Below are 23030 nucleotides of genomic sequence, written 5' to 3' on the forward strand. Positions count from 1 at the left end.
TCTTCCAAATCAAAAAAATCAGAATGAGGTTTTCGATGCATGTAAATGGTTCGAAAGTAAGATAGGGCAACTACGTCACTGAGTTTGTAGCCACTATAAAAAACAGTAACCGCAGGTGCAGCAATGACAGTTTCACTGTTGTTCAACACAATTGGTAGTTTGAAGACCTGCATGACACTTGTCAAATATATATTAGCTGTTTCCTCACTAACGCTGGTTGTATAAACCCAACATAAAAATAATAGGCACACATGGCAAATGCCAAGACGAGCATCCAAGACTTTAGTGAATACCGCATGTCTGGAACCACCTTTAGGTCATATGGAAAAAGCTTATCTTCCTCTCAACTTAAATGTTTTCTGAACAGACCTGACAAGCTTATATTCTAAGCTCAACTTTATCTTAAAGCTTGACTTCTTTGATTAAACTTAATTTCTTTGGCTCACATGGCCTAAACTCAACCAAACCCTCTTCTTAACTGTCTTCAAGCCAACTCAACTTAGCTTACTTATTTTTTTTCTCTTTTTGTTGTATATTTCCCATTTGGATTACTTACCTTTAATCTGATAATTAATGTATTGGGAGGCCTCATCTTTGCAGTATTTGCACATTCTATGCTTATTTATGACCCTTCAGATTTCCAGGGTCGTCAATGCTGGGGGGGGGACCACAGTAGATGAGTGGTGACAGCCTCTTGGCTAGTAGAACCTGCGGTTGTGGGTTCAATTCCTATATTTATTAACTGCCAGGGTGTCTGTGCTTAAAAAAGTCCATTTTTAAATTCAGGTCCACTAAGATTTGTACCTGAGATCCTCAAAGGTCAAATCACCAAGTCAATTTTCTAAACATTCCTGCCATCGAGTCCTTTTAGATAAGAATAACAAAAAAAAAAAAAAAAAAAAAAAAAAAAAAAAAAAAAAAATAGCAAAATGCAGAGAATAAGTCTTTATTTCCTGTGTAGGTATGACAAAGTATTAAAATATACAACTTGATTTCTATGAATGTTGTATTATATTCAGCAGGATGGGTTTCTAAAATTTTCTCCAGCGTATTTAGCACTGGCCCCCAATTCCTCCTCAATTCTCAAAATCTGGTTGTATTTGGCACAGCGTTCTGATCTGCATGGTGCTCCAGTTTTGATCTAAAAAATATATAGAATGATTGTATGAAATATTAATTTAAATGGTTATATCTTATTATAATTAAAAACCTGTCCAGTGCTGAGGCCAACGACTAAATCGGCAATAAATGTATCCTCCGTTTCACCAGACCTGTGGGAGACCATCGTACCCCAGCCGTTTTTCTTCGCGAGCAAGTGAGCCTCGATCGACTCGGAAACCGTGCCGATCTGGTTCACTTTGAGAAGGAGGCAGTTGCAAGCCTTCTTTTCCACGGCCGTATTAATCCTCTTAGGATTGGTGACAGTCAGATCATCCCCGACGATCTGAATCGAAGTGGAGTTGGTCAGTCCGGACCAAGCGTCCCAGTGGTCTTGGTCGAACGGATCCTCGATTGACACGATAGGGTATTCATTGATGAAACTCTTGTATAGATCAGTAAGCTGTTTAGGCGAGAGGTACGATTTCGGATCGGCTTTGGGATTTTTAAAAGCCAGATCATATTTGCCATCCCTGTTTCATTATTAAATATTAAATATATAAATTTTTTGTTACTCTTAATATGACCTACTTGTAAAATTCAGAAGCAGCGCAGTCCATTCCAATGCTTATTTTTCCTGTGTAACCGGCTTTTTCAATTGCAGTCGAAATTAAAACGAGTCCTTCTTTGTTGTCAAGAATATTCGGGGCGAATCCTCCTTCATCGCCTACTGCAGTGGCATCAAGGCCAAATTTTGCTTTGATCACTGCTTTCAAATGGTGGTAGACTTCACAGCCCATTCTCATCGCCTCACTGAAAGATTTTGCACCTAAACATAGAAAAAAAAAAACTTGCCATACACATTTACAATATTAAAACCTCAAACTGACCCGTTGGCAATATCATAAATTCCTGCATGGCAAGTTGATTTCCAGCGTGATCCCCACCATTGATCACATTGAATGCTGGGACGGGCAAAACCAAATGTTCATTCCCTGCTAAGTCCGCAATATGCCTTAGAAAAAATATAAAGAATTATTTATTTATTTTTTAACATTTCAATATTTTTGGTACTTACTTGTACAAAGGTACTCCCTTTTTGGCAGCGCCTGCTTTGCAAACTGCAAGCGAAACACCTAAAATTGCGTTAGCACCGAGGTTCTTCTTGTTCTCACTGCCATCCAGGTCGAGCATGAATTTGTCAATGGCGTTCTGCTCAGTCACGTCGAATCCCTGGCAGGTTAAAAAAACTATTCAAGCATGAAAAAGCTTAAAGTTCAAAGTCAATTAAAAAAAAAAAAATAAGTTGGGTGTGAGGTCTAGAGCACATGGTGGAAGTGAAAACTTAAATTAGGGTAAATTAACAATACGAAATACAATTTTTGTTCTTTATTTTGTATAATCACAATGTAATAGGAATTTGATTGTGCTCTGACTGATTGTCGTTGGTATCAGACTCTAGAAACGAAACTATTGGTTTATGGTAACTGAAATATGAGACAAATACTTTTGATTGAAATGAATTTCCTAAATATCTCACAAAAACCCGTCAATCGTTGTTCCATATTCCATTGTACTTTCACTTGGATCATTGGACATATTAAGATCTAATTTTGTTTTTAAAAAATCCACTAGAGGCTTTGATGTATCTTTGGAGAAGTCAACATTGAAATCTCTACTCATAATCATTGGTAATGTATGGAAATGTTCTTCGAGAAGAGCAGATCCTTCTTTGGTGTAGATAATTAAGTTTGCGTGGATGAATTTGATGATGTCTTTTACACTTTGATTAGGTGAAATATAAATAGCTACTATTACAATTTCTTGTCTATTTTCTATTATATATTTCGATACACAAATTTCGCCAATTGGTGATATATTGAATCCAAATGTTTCTGAATGTTGAAGTGTGACATCCATCAGCGAACTAAGAGTCGACGTGTCTCTCTTATTTTTGAATATAGCTACACCTGCAGATCGGCGATCAGATCTTTTGAATTTCACAACACAATCAAAATTCGGGACATCGACGTTTTCTTCATTGTCCACCCAAGTTTCAGATAAAATCAGTATAGTCGAAAGTTGTGTAACAGTATCATCGAGATCCAAAGCATGTGCCCGTAAACTTTGACAATTTAATGAATATATTGATATGCCCTTTCTATTGGAAATGAAGTTTATTAAAACATCAGTGATTGTTTGAAGCTTGTTAAGTGATAGCCTTTTGAATTCAAATAAGATTGAATTCAATTGAATTATATTGCAGATAATTACACAATTGCATTATTACGATGAATTACAATCAAAGAATAATTAATTATTCTCAATAATTATATTCACAATAATTATTTTGAAAAACTTTTCGCTTCAGAAATGTATTGGTAAAGCGCACTGTAGTTAGCATCGATACTGAATGCGACTGCTTCATCATGCTCCCTCATGTAATGCTCATTCGTGTTAGTCCGGATTCAGTGCCGAATTCGGCCAGGCGCGTATACAGCGGTGACGCTTTGACTCTATTTCTCTCTCTCTCTCTCTCTCTCTCTCTCTCTCTCTCTCGCTCTACTGACTGTCTTTCTCACGCTTAGTCGACTCGAGCCGATTCTACCTGAATGAGCGTTACATCTTCGAGCGTGACGGCTCAGTCTCATTCAATACTCACAAAAAAAGTTCTGAGCACGCCTAAAGAAGTTTTCACTTCAAAAATTGTTTTACCTTCGCCAGCAAGGCAGGTGCGATGACCTTGTTGACATTATCGACAGCTTTCGTCACACCTTTTCCAAGCCATTGGTCCTTGACCTTGTCCCTAAGTTCTAGAGCTTCGTGGACGCCGGTGCTAGCACCTGAAGGAACGGCAGCACGAAAAAGGCCGTGTTCAGTCACAAGATCAACCTGAAAGTTTTCAACGTAAAGTATTTACAAGACTAAAACTGAAAGTCATTACTGTCAAGGGTGTATTTAATGATTTTGATTTTCTACCAACAAGGGAAGGTTTATAGAACATCACTACATAAAAGTCAACTTGATAAACTATGCCCAATGTCCACACCAAGTGACAGTGTAGCTGAAGAAATTTGAAAGAAAAGAACAAACCACTGATATGAGACTAATGCAGGCTAGTTTTATCTTACAAGTTCTATAAAGTAATTCATGTCAGTCATAAAGAAGAGTTTACCATCCGACAACCCACTGGGTGTTGTCAGTGACAGATCACACCACTTTCCAATATTTATTCCAATAATTTTTATATAAAAATCCAAGGAAAATAATGGGATTAGAATATAGTATTGCAAACATGGATAATACAAGAATTGGGCACTTTAATGATTCATCCCCATCTAAGATAAGAGTAAAAGCTTTAGAATCTACCCTAAAGTTCTGTAGTGTTACTGAGTTTAATATATGAAAATTATAATATGGGTTTTTCTTTATGAGTTTTTTTATCTGTTGAAATTTCACATGGCTTTCACAAATTTGTCCATTCTAGGCTATTTAAGTAAAGAACTGCCGAGAATAACGGTCATTAACTTTAAATTATAAATAAATTCAAACTTGAGCTATAAAACTTTAAAATTAAATCCAATTAAAACATAAGAGCTTGCTGAATGTTAATCTTAAACTTTTTTTAATAACTTTTTAAACACTGATAAGGGATCATCAAGATCAAAGATATTTAAAACTCTAAAGGTAGAAAGAAAAAAAAATAGTATCTTTTATCTCTTAGTTATACAATATGTTATTCCTGTCAACCAATCGTTATTATTTAATACAAGAAGATAGTCAATTGTTGATAACAATTTTTAAAACTTTCCATTTATACATTTTTGAATATTGAAAGAATAGATTTCAGCATTTATAACTGAATTAAAAATAAATAAATAATTTAAAACAAAAAAGACCACAGCATTCATAGTGCACTGCAATGTCGTTCATACACTTACAGGATGATATGACTATCTCTGAAGAAAATGATCTAGCCAACAAGTAAAAGGCCACTCACCAATAAAAAATAATCATTGAAGTTGGACAAGGGTTAATAAATTGAAATTTATTTGTAGTTAGGTCATTTCTGACCCTTATTAGCCTGATCATTCTCTACCTGTTCTCACTCTCATGGTCAGATATACTTCAGGGTTTTTTCATCTTTAGTGGTGGGTTTAAAGGTATCAATACATTATTAAAAAAAGATGCAATTGACAAAATAAAACCCAGTCATCTAATGAATTTTGATAAAGGTTGATAAACTTTGAGGGGTGGCGTGATTGGAATTTATTTATAGTAAGGCCATTTCTGATACTCCTCATTAGCATATACTCATTTTTTCAGTCTGTCAAATGTATGTTTTTTTAAATCAGTGGTGGGTTTAAAGGTGTTGATATCTTATAAAAAAGACAGAATGGATGAAATAAAACAGGCCAACCACTGAATTTGGACAAGGGTTGATAAACTTTGAGGGGTGGATTGATTAGAATTTATTTATAGTTAGGCCATTTCTGATAATCCTGATTCCCCTTTTCTGATTTGTTTAATCTGAATTGCGGGTTTTTTCACCTTCAGTGGTCAGTTTAAAAATGTATGTACCTAAAAAGGCACTATAACGCAAAAATCAACCACCAAAGACACATTTAAAAATTTTTCCATCTTCTGGTGGGTTTAGAGATATTGAAGACACAAATGACGAAATTAAACTCAGACGAACCAATGAAGATGAAGAGCGGTTGAGAAAATCAGAGGTTTGGACTGATTGGACTTTATAATAAAGTTAGGCCATTTCTGATTATTCTGGTATACCATAATCACTATCGTGGCCAGACATATTTCAGGTTTTTTCCATCTTCCGGTGGGTTTAAAGATTTTGAAGACACAAATGACGAAATTAAACTCAGACGAACCAATGAAGATGAAAAGCGGTTGAGAAAATCAGAGGGACTTTATAAAAAAGTTAAGCCATTTCTGATTATTCTGGTATACCATTCTCATTATCGTGGCCAGACATATTTCAGGGTTTTTTCCATCTCCCGTTGGTTTTAAAGGTAGAAAATGATAAAAAGAAAGAACCTCTAAAGATGGACAAGGGTGGATAAACTTTGCAGGGTGGACTGAATGGATTTTATAAAATTTAGACGATTTCTCATAATCCTTGTTTTCAAACTCATGGTCAGACACATTTCAGGGTTTTTCCATGTTCTGTGAGCCTATTGTGCATAGCCATACATATATCACTCAAAAAATATATTTTTTAAATTAATTTATCGATGTTGTGAATGTCATGTTTGCAGCTGAATAAGTTGGAAAAGTGTAGCAATTAAAGCAATAATGAAAAAATTCTGTTAAGTGGGCTTTTAATGGAATATACCTCTACAGTCGGATTCCCCCTGGAGTCGTAGATATACCTGGCCTTTAGCGACTTCATAGCCATGTTCGTCAGGTAGCAACTGCCGGTCTGTAAGCACTGCCTGAAAATTAAATTGAAATCAAATAACAAAAAGAACGAGGTCAAAAAAAATCCTATCTATATCTATGATATATCGAGATATCAAGTGCTGTCAGGATGTTATCATTACTCAGGGCGTAATGACGAACCTCAAACAAGCGGCCAAGGTACATTTTGGCAGAAGTAAATTCGACATTAGAGATTTGACCACATGATTCATGTTACCTTGATTGTTAAGGTTGCACTTGTTGATTGTCTGTCTCAAGGATAACTGGAAAAGCCTGGGATTGAAAATAGAAAATCGCCTTTGAAAAACAACTATTAGACAGATGACTGGTTTAACGAGTGGGGGAAGCCGGTTCTGACTTCTGTCACGACTTTCCAATTTTTTATCAGTTCTGCTGAACGTGCTGACAGTTTGTCGATTATCGACAACAGACGACAAAAACAATCGATTGTTGCCAAGCTACCACTGGTAACCTCATTTCGACGGTCAAACGAATGGACGTCAACTTTGGAATAAGACAAAATGTTAGGCATACGAAGAAAATAATACCAAAAATATTTAAAATGTCATTTAGTCCGTTCCCCTAGCCGTCTAACTTGGGTCAGGGGCAACGTCACCTTGAACAACCTTCATTCCTCAGCCTGATATACATCACGCACCTTAAGTACAGTATATACAACAAAACCTTGGAATGTCACCACCTCAAAACAGAAGTCAAATTTCGTTTGTACAAATCCTCAAGCAAGAAATTCTCTCAAAACCTCCAAAAATACTATACGTCAACACAAGGAATTCCAGTCATTAACACGAGTGAAATACTAGCACTATAATAACTAGACAGCGGACCGAAGTGAATCCCCACACTAGCCCGGAGCGACAAGAATTGATTTACTTGGACAACTAAGATGACAACTAACCAAAATCAAACATCACTAACACTCGAAAAAATCAAAAATTCAACCTATTTGGGCATGCGGAGCAGGAACGTGGGGTACCACGAAGCCATCCAATATCCATCTCATTCAAGCATTCCTAACAACAGTCCTCAGGAGAATTATCCAAACTATACTTCTCTAACCGTACCATTGACAATGACCTCAACATTACTTTCGTTCAAGATTTACGTCACGTTTACGTCCTCTCAACTAAATCCCTTCCCAGAATATTAAACGAGTCATCCAGGAGGCCTAATAGTCTCTTAATCCCTTAGTAGCGGGAATACAAAAACAAATTAGTAAAATCCAGGGCTGCTAGCTAATAATGGGCAGCTGAGCTTAACGGACAGTTGAGCTTAGAAGCCAGTTGAGCCGAGAGGAAAATTAAGCCCAAGGCAGTTGACTTTAATAGACAACTACGCCTAGAAGCCAATTGAACCGATAATAAATTTAATTCAAGGTCAGTCGACTAATAAAAACTTAGAAGACATTTCAAAGGACATCTCCAAACTTCGAAGGTGTTCAAATATTTCATCGATCAACGTGCCGTTCGCAAGCTCCAGTTTTTCTATTAAGAAAAAAAAAATAACACAGGAAAACACTCCACCTCTTCCTTCTAAAAAAATGCAGATCCTCTATCACAGAATGGATCCAAATAAAGCAAAAGTGGATAAACTTTAGGGGCGCTAGATACAGTAAACTTATGCTAAAACAACTCTCACCAAGACTGGCAATTTAATAATCTCTTCCTTCTCAACAGATTCATCCTAAAAGTGGATTTTTCTTTTGATGGCGCGAACTTTGTTCAGCATCGAAAGTTGGTCCCATGCAAAGAAATCGGATTCGTTTTCATGAATATATTTGATAAATACGATAGTATACAATGCCGCACATTACTGAAAACGTTGGCCAATTTGACATGTGGTCCATCAACAGAGATTCTTCAGAACGTAATTTCAGTTTCCCACCGAAAGCTATCTCTCACTTTTGTATGAAGAAGCAGGACAGTTTTGACTTCAATGGCCGCGATTTGATATGACCTGAATAAACTCATCCAAAACGTTTTTAAAAGAGGCTGGCATTTGTTTTATAACTAAAATATACACAATGACTGCTGTTGCAACCTTCCGTTTTATTTTTTTATTTTAGTAATCACTCCGATCGTTCGCCCAGTCATCGATTTTCTACTTTCTGTGCAACGTCTATGCAATTAGGCCGTGGAATTTCGTTATTTATTTAAATTATAAAAGGCGATCAACCGCTTTGGGTCATTGACTGATCGTTCTAAACGTTTTTCTCTATTTTTAAATAAATTCTTTATTAAACATTAAAGAAGTAGAGTATTTTATGTTGAAAAATTGAAAAACCTACTTAAATTATTTATTTTTTAAAGGGGGGGGAACGCAACCACCAAGGGTCATGATTGTCCCAATGACTAACTCATTATCTAATAGGTAGAAAGAGGCATACAGATTAAAGCTACCCACGTGGACGGTCGACCTAGTATATTTGTCTATTTATATTTATTTATCTTTATTCTATATCAATTATTATTATTTATTACCTTTATTATTGTCATATCTAATTATTATTATCTTATTATCTTTATTTATCTTATTTAATTTATCTTTATACATCTGATCTTGTATATATAGAGAAGGACAAACAGTGTGAGCTCATATTTTGTCGGGTAGATTTGCTGATTTGAGAAAATCAAACAAATTACGTATATTATCATTGTTGTCGCCTAGCATTTCTTGGATGCTTATAGGCAAGGAGTGTAGACGTCTATGGGCTGAATATAATGAGCATGACGTAAGTATATGTTTGATTGTGACGATTTAAATGCACATTCCGCAAATTGCCTCTCGCCCCATCAAATGACCCTTAGTGGCTCTACAGTGTCCAATCCTCAACCGTGCAAGAACCACTTCTTCCCTTCTACTATTTCTGAATGAAGTAGGCCATGCATCTGCAGAGTTCTTTATTTCCCGTAGTTTGTTTTCAGATATGTTAGTCCAGGCCTGTTCCCATTGACCCTTAACTTTTGACTTGTAAACTACAGTCATATCACCCTTTGGAAGTTCCTGATTTGAAGGCCTGTAATGGCTGCTTCTTTTGCAGCTTCATCTGCCAAATGGTTTCCTTTAATATTTACATGTCCAGGAACTCAGGCGAAGTAAACGCTCTTTCCCTGCAGTTGGAGGCTCTTCAGTGACGCCAGCACCTCCTGCACACCAGGATCATCTGAATAGGGGTGTTCCAAGGCATGTAAGGCCGATAGAGCAAATCACTATAGCTACTATTGTTATCAGAACATATAAAATTTAGAGATTTCCGTATTGCTAGTAGCTCAGCGCTATAGTTCCTACAGAAATGATGTATAGAGAAAAGAAATTTGTTAGGGCCACATATAGACGCAGCTCCCACGCCCCTGGAGCTCCTTGATCCGTCCGTGTAGATAAATGCCGCTTGTGGGAGTGCGTTTTTTATTTTCAAAAACTCCTGCTGGTATACATGAAAAGGTATAAAAATGCGAAATTTTCCAAGTGAATACAAAATTTTCGGTTTAGGAAATGTCCAAGGAGGGATGGGAGCCACTGATTCTTTTTGTACTGGAGGTATGGGTATTTGTAATTTGTGCAATAATGTTCTTCTATACGGAACGGGAAGGTTTTTCGTATAGAATCACGGGATGAGCTGTCAAATATCAGACTAGTCCCTGGAAATAGACGATTTAGTGGATGTGACTTAGAGGAAGTGATTTTAGCAAAAAACTTCAAATCAAGAAATTCACGTCTGAAACTTAAAGGCATTTCTCCTGCATCTGCATAAAGGCTGAACGAGAGACTGCTCCGAAAAGCGCCGTGGAATTTCGTTAGTCGTGAAAAACTCAAACAACAAACGGAATATTTTGGCAACTGTTGCATTGGCAGGAAGTGGTTCGCAAGAGAAGATCCTCCTCAAAACATCCCGAGTATAAAGAACAAAGGTCAATAAAATAGCCAACCCCGCGACATCAGTTGATTCGTAGATCTGGTTAGAAAATGAATTGTGTTGGATGCGAGAAACCAGCGATTCATCACACATTTGATAAAAAAGTATCCGTGTTTTGACAGTAGTGTTTGATAGTGGCACCGAACAAATAACTATATGGAAGGACTTTCGCGCAAATCACACTCTGAGCTTTACCCTCGTCAGCCTTTATAAATCCCAAATCGAAGTAGCTGTTGTACTTACGCTTTTTAGATACACTACTTCCACTGGCTGTTTGTAAAATTTGACCATACTGGATCCTGCTGAGGTGCTTCATCTGAAGGCTGTTCTTCATTTTGCTTGTTGTCAGTAATGTTCTAATCGGAAGGTTGTTTTTCCGCTTCATCTATTGCAATCCGGCGCTTTCCTGGCTGTGTAGGTGAAGGATCCTGACTTCGACCACCGATCCATATTGGAGTAGATCAATGAGAATGACACAGATATGTAGTGCACTCCCGAGAGATATTTGGCTTCAATCACGTTTTCGATAAACAATGGCTTTTGATATACAACATGGGAAAAATCCAGGGTGTTCCAGAAGCACCAGTTCCCGATAATGAAGGACCCCAGTACCAAAAATGAAATCCCTGGGAATCCTATCGTCCGATCGAAGTCCCGTCGAATCATTTATCACTTATCATACCTATTTTTCTAACATGTGCAAAAATGAACGTAAAATGAATAAATAAAAATAAAAACTTTAGTTTCAGTACTCATTATTATTAGTTTTTATTTTATTTATTCATTCTAAGTTTATTTTTGTAATTATTAATTTTAAGTCGGGGTCGCAGCCCCGCGGACCACAGTTTGGGAAGCCCCAGGTTAGAGGGAAAAAGCCAATTGAGGTGATAGTAAAGTAAAACCCAGTGCAGTTGAATAATGAAACCTGAACTGAGGATCTCTGAGCTTAGAGAACAACTTTGCTTAGAGGACAGTTGTGATTAGAGGAAAGTTAAACTTAAATCAGTTGAATTTAATGGACAACTGGACATAGAGGACTGTTCAGCACATACAACAGTTGAGCTTAGAGGACTGTTGAGCTCATAGTACAGTTGAGCTTAGAGGAATGTTGAGCTCATAGTACAGTTGAGCATAGAGGAATGTTGAGCTCATAGTACAGTTGAGCTTAGAGGACTGTTGAGCTCATAGGACAGTTGAGCTTAGAGGACTGTTGAGCGTTGAGCTTAGAGGATTGTTGAGCTCGTAGTACACTTGAGCTTAGAGGGCTGTTGAGCTCATAGTACAGTTGAGCTTAGAGGACTGTTGAGCTCATAGGACAGTTGAGCTTAGAGGACTGTTGAGCCCATAGTACAGTTGAGCTTAGAGGAATGTTGAGCTAATAGGACAATTGAGCTTGAAAGACTGTTTAGCCCATAGCACAGTTGAGCTTAGAGGACTGTTGTGCTCATAGTACCGATGAGCTTATAGGACTGTTTAGCCCATAGTACAGTTGAGCTTAGAGGACTGTTGAGCTCATAGTACTGTTGAGTTAGAGGATTGTTGAGTCCATAGAACAGTTGAGCTTAGAGGACTGTTGAGCTTAAAGGACTGTTTAGTCCATAGTACAGCTGAGCTTAGAGGACTGTTGATTCCATAGGACATTTGAGCTTAGAGGACTATTTAGCCCATAGTACAGTTGAGCATAGAGGACTGTTGTGCTCATAGTACAGTTGAGCTTAGAGGATTGTTGAGCTCGTAGTACACTTGAGCTTAGAGGGCTGTTGAGCCCATAGTACAGTTGAGCTTAGAGGACTGCTGAGCTCATAGGACAGTTGAGCTTATAGTAGTGTTGAGCTTATAGGGCAGTTGAGCTTAGATTACTGTTAAGCTCATAGGGCAGTTGAGCTTTTAGCCAGTTGAACTGAAAGCAAAGTTAAATCCCGACAGTCGACTCTAGTAGACAACTAAGCTTAGGGGATTAGAGGATAACAGAGGTTAGAAGAAGGTTGAATTTATTATTAGAGGAATGTTAAAACAAGAACAGTCGATAATAATTATTGACAACTCTTGTTCTAATAAAACTTATGTTAACTTAATAAATCACTTTGACCAACGATGAAATGATTCATTCGTTTTAAAACTTGAACTCAACATGTTTTAAATGATGATCCAACTTTAAAGAACTGTAAAGGAAAAAAAAGAAAAATCTTAGCGAGTATATTTCTTAATTTATTTAGACAGTTTCAATAAAACTACAAAAACAACATATAAAACGTCGCAAGTGTAGAAGATCCTCAGATTATTTCACTTTCTTTGATCTAAAAACGAAAAAGAGGAAATTATTGGTAATTTAGTTGATTGAGATAACAACTTTTAAATGTCAAACAACAAACAAGTTGTTAAATATTTTAAATAAACCGATAGTTTAATGAAATAACTTACTTTTTGGTGGCAGTACAAGCCATCTTAGACTCGTCGAAGACTCTTCCGCCGGTGCATTTGTACATCTCTGGAGCGAGGGTCTTACCGTCGTCGACGCAGAGGTAGTAGACAGACGGGTCGGATTGCAATGCTCCAAGCTGTAAATATTAATAAATAAAGGCCTTGTACACTTTCGGGACTTTACTCGGTACTTACTTGAAGAGGAGCCAAACACCTGGGCACGGGTTCGTTAAGGCAGGCATCTGTGGTTAAGGGGAAGCCGCAGGTGGCAGATGAAGAATCGTAGCTGCCGCTGAAGCAGCGAAGCCTCAGGCCGACATATTGGCCAGGGCCTTTCACCGAGCACACGTGGTAAACCTTTCAAAAATAATTATCAGAAAATACACTTTTCTGTGGAAAATAACTGTTTTGATAGCTAGGATGACTTTTAGCAATTAATTCTGATGTTTTATTGCTAAAACTTGGCCAAGAACAGAAATTTAATAAAAATTCGTCAAAGCTCGTGGGTTTAATGTAGTTATGAAATCTTTACCCTGCAGTCGTAAGGATCCGGGAAGCTGCCGACGTCCGAGCAGGTGAATGGCTTGTAGTTGCACTTGGCACCGACTTGGCAGGAACCATTGACGCACTTCGATCCTTCGGCACACGTGTTTTCGACTCGGTTGAACATCAGACCGAAACCCAAATCGACGCAGACCGCTTCGTGATCGCAGTCGCTGCACATGGGACCTCCTTTAAGGCATTCGGCTTTATCGGCCAGGGCTGAGCCCACCTGTAACAAAGCCCGATAAAACTTAAGTTTTACCAAAAAATAATCGTCTTACTCACCAGTAAAAATAGGGCAACGAATGTCAGGGTTTTGTACATCTTGATTAGCTCAGGGAAATGAGAGATGTGTTTTTTGTACAGCTTTTTATACTGGGTTGTTATCTCATCACAAATAATGTTATGTGAACGTCGCTAAGCTGTTCAAACTTGAAGTTCCCTCGCTGAGGTCATAGCTTTTGTTGAGTGAGATCGACCGTAATTTCGCGAGCAGGGAATGATCTAAGCTTGGATTACACAAATGGATAATTTACCCTGAAATAAAGCCAACAAGAACATAGAAATTTAATAAAAATGCTGTTATACCGGAAAATTGTAGGTCATGATAAATATGGATTAATTATTGGGATGTTCCCATCTAGAGAATATCGCAATTGGACAAAATATTAATTTTACGAAGTTCTCTTGATAGGATCAACTACCAAACGAATACATTTCTATGCTTTCGAAATATTCATCGATTAAAATTAAACATTTTATTAGCACATAATTTATGATTAATTATTGAGAAGTTTCTTCCATCTAGAAAATCTCTGAGTTGTTATGTATGCTCTAGTTATAAATATTACATTGCGTCGATGGTAAAGTTGTCTGGATGGGATGAAATCACAAACGAATATTTTTATACGCTTTGCAAATTTAATAAATAAAAAATTGATCGATTTGTAGATGATTTTTAATCAATTATTGGGAAGTTTCTTCTATCTAGAGAATCTCCTAGTTGTACAAAATATAAATATTACTTTGCGTCGATGGTAAAGGTTCTGGATGGGGTGAAATCACAAACGAATATTTTTCTACGCATTACAAATTTAATAAATAAATAATTGATCGATTTGTAGACGATTTTTGATTAATCATTGGGAAGTTTCTTCCATCTTGAGAGCCTCCTAGTTGTACAAAATATAAATATTTATCTCTTTAGAGCTGGAATCTATCCTTGCCAGGCTTCAAAACAATAAATCCCCAGGTCCCTGCAGAATTCCTTACGAATTCTATAAAAATTCCCCGCCTGTCTTTCGTGAATACCTTCTCCAATTTTTTAATTCTGTATTTTCCTCGGGTCTCACTCCTCCATCCTTTTCGAAATTAATCATTTTCCCCCTATTCAAAAGTGGCGATGTCAATGATGTAAATAATTATAGAGGTATTTCCTGCCATCGATCGCCAAAATTTTCTCTGCTCTCGTCCTATCCCGCATTGATGCCTTCGTAGTAAGAAAGAGTTTATTGAATGAATGTCAAATGGGTTTCCGTAAAGGTTCCTCTACAAGTGATAATCTACTTGTACTGTTAAACATCATTAATATCAAACTGGCCAGGCCTAAACAAAAAGTTTCTTGTTTTTTTTTTCGTGGACTTTAAAAGCCGCATTTGATAGTGTAGATCTTAGACTTTTGTTCAAAATTAGTAACTAAGGCATCTCTTCCAAAATTGTGAATATCCTAAAATCCCTTTTCTCACAAACAGCAACAGAGGTCCGAGGGCGTAAAGGTTTATCCAATTTTGTTGAGGTTAGGTTAGGCAGGGTTGTCTACTCAGTCCAGTTCTGTTCGCTCTCTTTCTTGATGATCTCCCCTCGACTCTCGAATGTGGAGTCCGAATAGGCAACGTTAGCATAAAAATATCACTTTATTCAGACGATATTGTCTGTTGTAAGATGCCGCGCATGGGCTACAAATAATATTAAAATATTCGAATCATATGTGTGGAGATTAGTGACCGTTAGTCGATCATTATTCAGAAATCGTGAGATGCGGTCTGGTGTGATGTAGATTTCAGAAAAACATTTTTTTTATCGTGCCAACGTTTCCATCTTTATTGAGATCATCTTCAGGGCCTGGGATTTACAAACATTGTTTAAATTAACAAAAACATGTAGGACATGGAAAAAAGTGAATTTATATTGCAAAAATATATGCAATACAATGCAAAAAAATATTTTAAAATATTATATTCGTAGAAATAAAAAACATTAAAAATATATATTTTACTTTGCGTCGATGGTAAAGGTTCTGGATGTGGTGAAATCACAAAATATTTTTATACGCTTTACAATATAATTAATAAGTAATTAATCGATTGGTAGATAATTTTTGATCAATTATTGCGAAGTTTCTTCCATGTAGAGAATCTCTTAGTTATACAAAATATAAATATTACATTGCGTCTATGGTAAAGTTGTCGGGATGGGATGAAATCACAAACAAATATTTTTATACGCTTTACAATATAATTAATAAGTAATTAATCGATTGATAGATAATTTTTGATCAATTATGGGGAAGTTTCTTCCATCTAGAGAAATGGTAGTTAATTTTTGATCAATTATTGTGAAGTGTGAAAGTCCCAATGATTTTTTTATGCCGATAATTATAATTTAAAAAAGTAAGTCTTTTAATAAAATTAGGAACTATTAAGTCAGAGAATTAAGCAAATATGGTATTATTGAAGTTTCTCCCATCAAGTGAATATCTAATTATAAAATATTTATATTAACCTATTGTTTAATAATAGTAAATTTTAAACTCATTTTCTAATTAAACTAATTACATAACTATAAATTAAAGAATTGACTTATTTTTTAATTATAATTGTACTTCATAGAAAAATATTTGTCGGAAAGTTCATCCCAATGACGAGATCTCTTGATTGGCGGTGCTTCACAATGAGAACGTTATTCCTTAATTAATTATCTAACATACAAAGCTCTTACATCTATGGAAGAACTTATTTTTTACTTGTAATAAAACATAGAAAATGGTTTGTCGAGAGGTTCATCCCAATGATATAATTCTCTTTGGGTTGAACTTTCCAATAAGAACGAATAGATATTTAATTTTCTAAAATCCATAAATTAACGAATTGACGTTTTTATTTTTCAGTTTTAATGGTGCAGAATAGAAAAGTATTTGTATGCAAATTCATCGCGATGACGATATTCTCTAGATGGTAGACAAGTACGAACGAGAACGAATTAATAAATAATTATCTAACATATAAATCAATACATTAATGAATTGACTGTAATATTCTATATAATAGAAAGGTATTCGTTGATAGCCTGACCTGAGACTGTTGAGAATGACGAGAAGGAGCAATGAGTACGAATTGTTCCTTAATTACCTAAAATACAAATCCTAATCTATGATAGAACTTATTTTTTAATTATAATAAAGCACAGAAAATTGTCGTTCGCAGGTTCATCCCAATTACGAGATTCTGTAGACAGAAAAGTATGCGTTAGGAAATTCATCCCATCAATAGAAACTCACCATTGATTCATCCAATTTTTATACTTAGTACAACACAGTGATTCTATAGATGGGAGAAACTTTCCAATCTGGACGAATTAGTAGTTAATCTAACATAAAAATCCATAAATCTACGAAAGAACTTATTTTTTTAGGAAATGTATTCATTGGCAAGTTTTTCCAATGAAGAGATTCTCTTGCTGGGAACGAATTATTCCTTAATTATCTAACATACAAATCTCTACAACTATGAAAGAACATGTTTATTTTATTATAGCAAATAAATGTAAAAAACTGTAATGTTTAAGTGAGCAAACTGTAAAATAAAAAATTAAAAAGTAAAGCATAGAAAATTATTCGTTGACAAGTTCTTCCCAATGGCGAGATTCACTTCATGGGAGAAACCTCTCAATAATATTTCCCTAATTATCTGATATACAAGTTTTTTAAATGTATAAATTACTCAATTAATTAAGGTATTTAATTGAGATAAAAAGTCAGTGTCACGAGCGGTATTCGAACCCACGACCTTCGGCTTGATACGGCGCTACTCTACCACTTGAGTTATCGTGACAAGCTCCAGAATACAATTTATTTTCTTCTTTCTTCTTCTGTGCGTTCTGGTCAATTCTTACGGGGCGAACTAACAGTCATACTGATTTCAAGCAGTGCGTTCAGAAATTTGGACACCTCGAACTTCCTGTAGCTGATGAATCGCTCGAACAGTAAGGTGGTGGTTTCGCAAAATTCTCAAAGTCAAAAAACAGTCTGTGGTTCTGATCCCCCAGGGCGTCCAAAACCGAGCCTTCTATGGTAGTACCCAATTTCTCTTAAACGTCTCGCAGTGTTTCGTACGGAACTCCGATGGCAATAGCCCCCTACCTGATCGGACGCCCATCATCATCTAGTGGCATACCACGCGCGACATCCTCAACACTAAGTAGAACTTTTAAGTTTAAAATTTAAAAAACAAATTAATTAAGGTGTTTAGTTGAGATAAAAAAGTCAGTGTTAGGAGCGGGATTCGAACCCACGACCATCTGCTAGATACGCCGCTGCTCTACCACTTGAGCTACCGTGACTTCGATCCACTCGGATACTAACATCTCAACCCCACCTTTTGAATTTTCCCTCATTTTTGCCATTTTTCAAATGTCGTGTCATCTGTTTGATTCTCGGCGACAAATGAAATGGCCACGGAGAGCTTTAGAGAAATTATAATTCATTCCAACTTATTAAATTCACTAGTTTTCGTAGTCCGCTTGACCAATTGACGCTTGACCGCTATCAAATAATTAAGGTTTTTAGTTAAAAAATGGCAAAGAGGAGAGAAAATTCAAAAGGTGGGGTTGAGATGGGATGTTAGTGTGCGAGTGGATCGAGGTCACGATAGCTCAAGTGGTAGAGCAGCGGCGTATTAAGCCGAAGGCCGTGGGTTCGAATCCCGCTCGTGACACTAACTTTTTTATCTTAACTAAAAACCTTAATTAATTGAATGATATTAATTGGTCAGGCGGACCACGAAAAATAGTGAATTTCTAACTACCTTATTTTTTTTAAAATTATAGTTGTTCAGTATTGAAAAATGTAGGAACCCCGTATGTGAAATGAATTATTTATGTTTTGTCTATTTTATGGTTTATGTTTAATAATAGGTTGAGGGTGGTGAAGAACATTAAGAATGTAGTTTTTTTTTATAAATTATTATACCAGTTTTACTTAGAAAATAAGCTCACTTATAAATCATTCGGTATTTTACACGCTATATTAGCTAGTTTGTAGAGAAAAAAAAACCATAGATGTATTTTAACCTTTAAATTTGTCGTAGTCACTTACACAAAATCCAATTTTAAAGTACAAATTTAATATGTGAATATGAAGTATAAGTTTTAATTTCCACGTCTTTTATCGACCCGTGAGTCTGGTAGAAAACAATCACGCGAACCTTGAGCATAATTTGTGGCACTTTGTTGACTTAAAACAGAGAACAGACCATCGTTACGATAAATCAGCCAGGTAGCTAGACGACTTCATTATTAGCTATGTAACAATCTTAGAATATAAGCGAAAAAATATTGAATAATAATAAACAATAAAAAAATTATTTTCTTGTAATAAAGTAGGGCCCAACCAAGAGGAAAGTTATTCATTGATCTTTTTAGGCCTGCTTCAATACTAACATTTTCGAAACTATTAATGCAGATTTAACGAGCGGCGTTACCTTTTTATATAATAAGGTAAAATCAACAATTTCATTTCAGAAATACTTCATCTTAGAATGAAGTCGTATTACTTCGGGCTTCCTGAAGTTCCACTCTAACAAATCGTCCACTCTACTACTTCCATTAAAGCCTACTGGGATTCTACTAAATTCCATCCCCAGAATCATCCAAGTCAACCTACTCGCCCCCAATCCCACAGTTAAGTGCCTAGGCTGAGAGTCAGTTGATCTGAGAGTTAACCTAAAGAGTTAACTTTAATGGAAAACTGAGATTAAAGGAGAGTTGAGCTTAGAATCCATTTAAGTGGAAAATTAAACCCAGGACTGTTGACTGTTTAGAAAATTATCTCTAAGCTCAGTTTTCTATTAGTCAACTGCCCTGTGTTTAAGTTTCCACTCAACTCGACGGTCCCCTAAGCTCCACTGGCCTCTAAGCTCAACGGGCCTTTAAACCCAGTTTTTAATTAAAGTCAACTGCTCTAAGTTTATCTTTCCTTTCTGCTCAAATGGCTTCTAAGCTGAACTGGCCTCTAAGCCCAAATGTTCTCGACGCTTAGTTTTCAATTAAAGTCAACTGATCTAAGTTTAACCTTCCTTTCAGTTCACCTGGCTTTTAAGCTCAACTGGCCTCTAAGCTCAGGTGTTCTCTAAGGTCAGTTTCCATTACACAATGGAAAATTAAAGCCTGGGCAGTAGACATTAATGGAAAACTGAGCTTATTGGACAATTGAATCTAGAAAACAGTTCACCTTAGAACAATTGAGTTGAATAGAAAATTAAACCCTCGCCAACTGGCTTTAATGAAAAACTGAGCTTAGAGGACAGCATAGGATCTTAGAAGACAGTTGAGCTTAGATGCGAGTTGAGCTTAGAAAGCATTTGAACTTACAGGCCATTGGAGCTTAGAGGCCCGTGAGCTTACAGACAAGTTGAGTTTAGAGGCCAGTTGAATTCGTTTCCCACCAAAACATCTTTCCAAAATTTTAGACTTAAAAATTAAATTAACTATTTTTCGAAGGGTTTTGTTGTCAATTCTGATGATGATCTGACTGATCTGTTGGTGATTTAAATTTGATTAATTTGACCCTGGATGAGAACAGCACGTCTATATGGGCTTGGAAGGAAATTTCAATACAATATGTTTATTACTTATTTGATAATAATGATTTTGTATGTAAATATGGTTTAATTGATCGTTTTAATAGAAAGAATTGCCGAGTGTATGAAGATTCAAATTAGATATTTTGCCAGGTTTCGCTCGGTTTTAATTTTGTGATTTTAGTTTTAATCTGAGAAAAATGTTTTTACAAAGAATGAAAATTTGTGTTAAAAATGAAATTATTGTTATTTTAGGGAACATTATTTTAAAAAATCGAAAATTCTATGGAAATTTATGTGAGTTTCATTTCAGACCAGTATATATGTTGTATGTAATATATGTTTTGTACATATATTACAAATTATGGTTGGATTTGGGTAGACTTCATTGGCAAATCTTGGTTGTGAGATGGTTTATTAAGTAAGAGGTAAATGTATAATGCATATAGAAAACAAACTTTATTCAAGGTGCATTGCTTTATTTATAATAATTTACAGTGGTGTTAGTCATTGTACAAAATCAAAGTTCCTCATGCTATTTCGGCCAAGTTTACTTTTTGGACCTACAAAAATTAAAGAATATTAATACAGGCCGGATAGATAGGATAGGAAGAAATAGTATTACTTCTTGCCAGCAACGCAGGAAAGTTTCTTAGCATCAAACAATTTGCCTCCGGCGCATTTGAAGAGCTCGGGTCCGGTGGTGTCGTCGTCTTCGGTGCAGAGATAGTAAAGTGAGGGATCGGCCTTAAGCACTCCGACCTGGAGAGGTTCGACGCACCTCGGCACCGGGCCTTCTAGGCAGGCGGTCGAGTTGAGCGGGAAACCGCAGGAACCTGAAGTTGCATCGTAAGAACCTTTGCCGTCACAGTCTAAAGGCATCTGCTGGAAGGTGCCGTCGGGCTTCCTAACGCAGACGTGATATTTCTGCGAGAAAGAAATTCTTTGAGATTGAGTTTCTAGGGAGATTTGTTTTTGTACGTACCGTGCAGTCGAAAGGATCCGGGAAGAATCCTTCGTCCGAGCAAGAGAAAGGCCTGTAGTTGCATTTGGCCCCAGCGACGCATACGTTTCCGACGCAGTGGGTTCCATCGGGGCAGGCGTTTTGGATCTGCTTGAAGCCGCCTTCGCCGTCTCCGATGCAAACGGCTTGGTGCTTGCAGTCGCTGCAGACGAAACCTGGGGTGACGCAGGGTAACGTCGGCATCTCGGCTTCCTCCTCTGCGGGTGCAGGTGCATCAGTGGTCGCGACCGCCTTTGCATCATCCTGAGCAATGCCCAGCTAAAACGAAAAACCGATTTTAATATTTAAAAAACACAATAAATAAATTTTCTACTTACGGCAAGTATACAAGCGAAAATCAGGGTTGTCAATGCCATTGTCTATTCCTGATTCCTGTCCGTAAGCGAATGGTACTTGAATAGCTGTAACGATTCTTTTATGCGAAATTGTTATCTTGAATGACAAATAAGTTATATCACCGTTTCACCTAAGACATGTAAAACATAATGTGTACATCAGGTCTTTTACGATATACTAACAGATTTTTCTTCTTATGTAACTTACGTAACAAGGATTTATTTCCTTACTCATACCCGCAAATGCGTTATTCCACGTAAAGATTAATTCAAACTTCAAACTTTTTCCTTTATCTCCCTTATTGAATATTACGTGATTTCATCTATATGAATATTTTATAATTGGTAATATTAATCGTTAATTATGTAGTTGAATACTTACGAAAAAAAAGGAGGACAAACCAATTAAAAATACATCTGTACATTGAAAAATATTTAAGATTGATATGTATTATTAATTCATTCACACATTAAAACATACCATAAACAAATATTTATTGACAAAAACAGAAAAATTAAGTACAGAATTTTCTTTTATTGAAAAAATGAACAAAAATCAATTGGGTAGAGTTTTTTGCCAGTGTATGTATCTCTATCTCTACATCTCTACCGATACTCTATCTATCTATCTGCCTATCTATTTATCTATTTCCCTCTTCTTTTTGATCTTTTCACATACACTCTCTCTTTCTCTTACAATCGCTTTTTCCTCTTTCTGTCTGCCTACCTATTTGTATTTGTCTATTCATAAGTCTATATCTACCTATGTATTTATTTTCATCTTCTTTTTTGTTCTTCCCACATACGTTCTCTTTCTCTTAAAATTCCTTTTTCCTCTTTCTGTCCGTTTACTTATTCTTATTTCTTTCCTTCTCTATATGTATCCCTCTCTTTCTTTCTTTCATACAACTTTGTCTTTCCATCCCTCACCCTCTCTCTCTCTCTCTCTCTCTCTCTCTCTCTCTCTCTCTCTCTCCCTTTCTATTTTCTCACAAGGCCTCACTGGTTGAGCTTTAGATGTGGCTTAATCTACATTGTCAGTATAGAAAATCGTAGAACTCGGTAAATTATAAAATGTTTAACCTGTGGAAGCAATAAAACTAACGATTGTACGCTTTCTATTCAGAAAATAAGAACTGAACTAAAATTACCTAAAAATAATGTAAATTTTGTATCTTTGGAAATTAATGAAAACCACTACTGCTATAGGTTTACTAGTCGATTTTGTTCTCTTTTTTTTCTAAAGAAAAGGGCAGTAATGATCACCAATTATGGATCAATTATTTAATTTGGACCACAGTAGGAAATCTGAACAAAACTCCCTCCTACTTTTTAAAATTTGATCAAATATCGTGACTTTAATTTTAAAAAAATACTTTACA

At 36.2% G+C, this 23030-nt stretch overlaps 3 protein-coding genes across 5 annotated transcripts; all 3 read right to left on the minus strand.

Annotated features, from left to right (window-relative positions):
- Nucleotides 1-930: 930 nt before the first annotated feature.
- On the minus strand, nt 931-8555 carry LOC106662117 (enolase). Of its 3 annotated transcripts, none has more exons than XM_014385922.2 (8): nt 8197-8555; nt 6455-6554; nt 3814-3990; nt 2177-2331; nt 1989-2113; nt 1690-1927; nt 1211-1631; nt 931-1141 (listed from the first exon to the last, which is right to left on the minus strand). In XM_014385922.2, exons 1-8 carry the CDS (start codon nt 8238-8240, stop codon nt 1016-1018), a joined length of 1386 nt encoding a protein of 461 aa, XP_014241408.1. In that variant the 5' UTR covers nt 8241-8555; the 3' UTR covers nt 931-1015. The 3 variants fall into 3 exon arrangements, with proteins under 3 accessions (XP_014241408.1, XP_014241409.1, XP_014241411.1); XM_014385923.2 differs by lacking the exon at nt 8197-8555 and adding an exon at nt 6758-6936; XM_014385925.2 differs by lacking the exon at nt 8197-8555 and adding an exon at nt 6682-6918.
- A 4103-nt stretch (nt 8556-12658) lies between these two features.
- On the minus strand, nt 12659-13829 carry LOC106662122. Its single transcript, XM_014385930.2, has 5 exons — nt 13721-13829; nt 13425-13664; nt 13088-13249; nt 12893-13029; nt 12659-12768 (listed from the first exon to the last, which is right to left on the minus strand). Exons 1-5 carry the CDS (start codon nt 13757-13759, stop codon nt 12750-12752), a joined length of 597 nt encoding a protein of 198 aa, XP_014241416.1. The 5' UTR covers nt 13760-13829; the 3' UTR covers nt 12659-12749.
- A 6895-nt stretch (nt 13830-20724) lies between these two features.
- On the minus strand, nt 20725-21761 carry LOC106662120. The gene is made up of 4 exons (XM_014385928.2): nt 21631-21761; nt 21275-21571; nt 20915-21216; nt 20725-20852 (listed from the first exon to the last, which is right to left on the minus strand). Exons 1-4 carry the CDS (start codon nt 21667-21669, stop codon nt 20840-20842), a joined length of 651 nt encoding a protein of 216 aa, XP_014241414.1. The 5' UTR covers nt 21670-21761; the 3' UTR covers nt 20725-20839.
- Between the last annotated feature and the right edge of the window lie 1269 nt (nt 21762-23030).

The sequence above is a fragment of the Cimex lectularius genome, unplaced genomic scaffold (assembly GCF_000648675.2).
Source record: "Cimex lectularius strain Harlan isolate CLEC.00 unplaced genomic scaffold, Clec_2.1 scaffold3, whole genome shotgun sequence".
NCBI lineage: Eukaryota > Metazoa > Arthropoda > Insecta > Hemiptera > Cimicidae > Cimex > Cimex lectularius.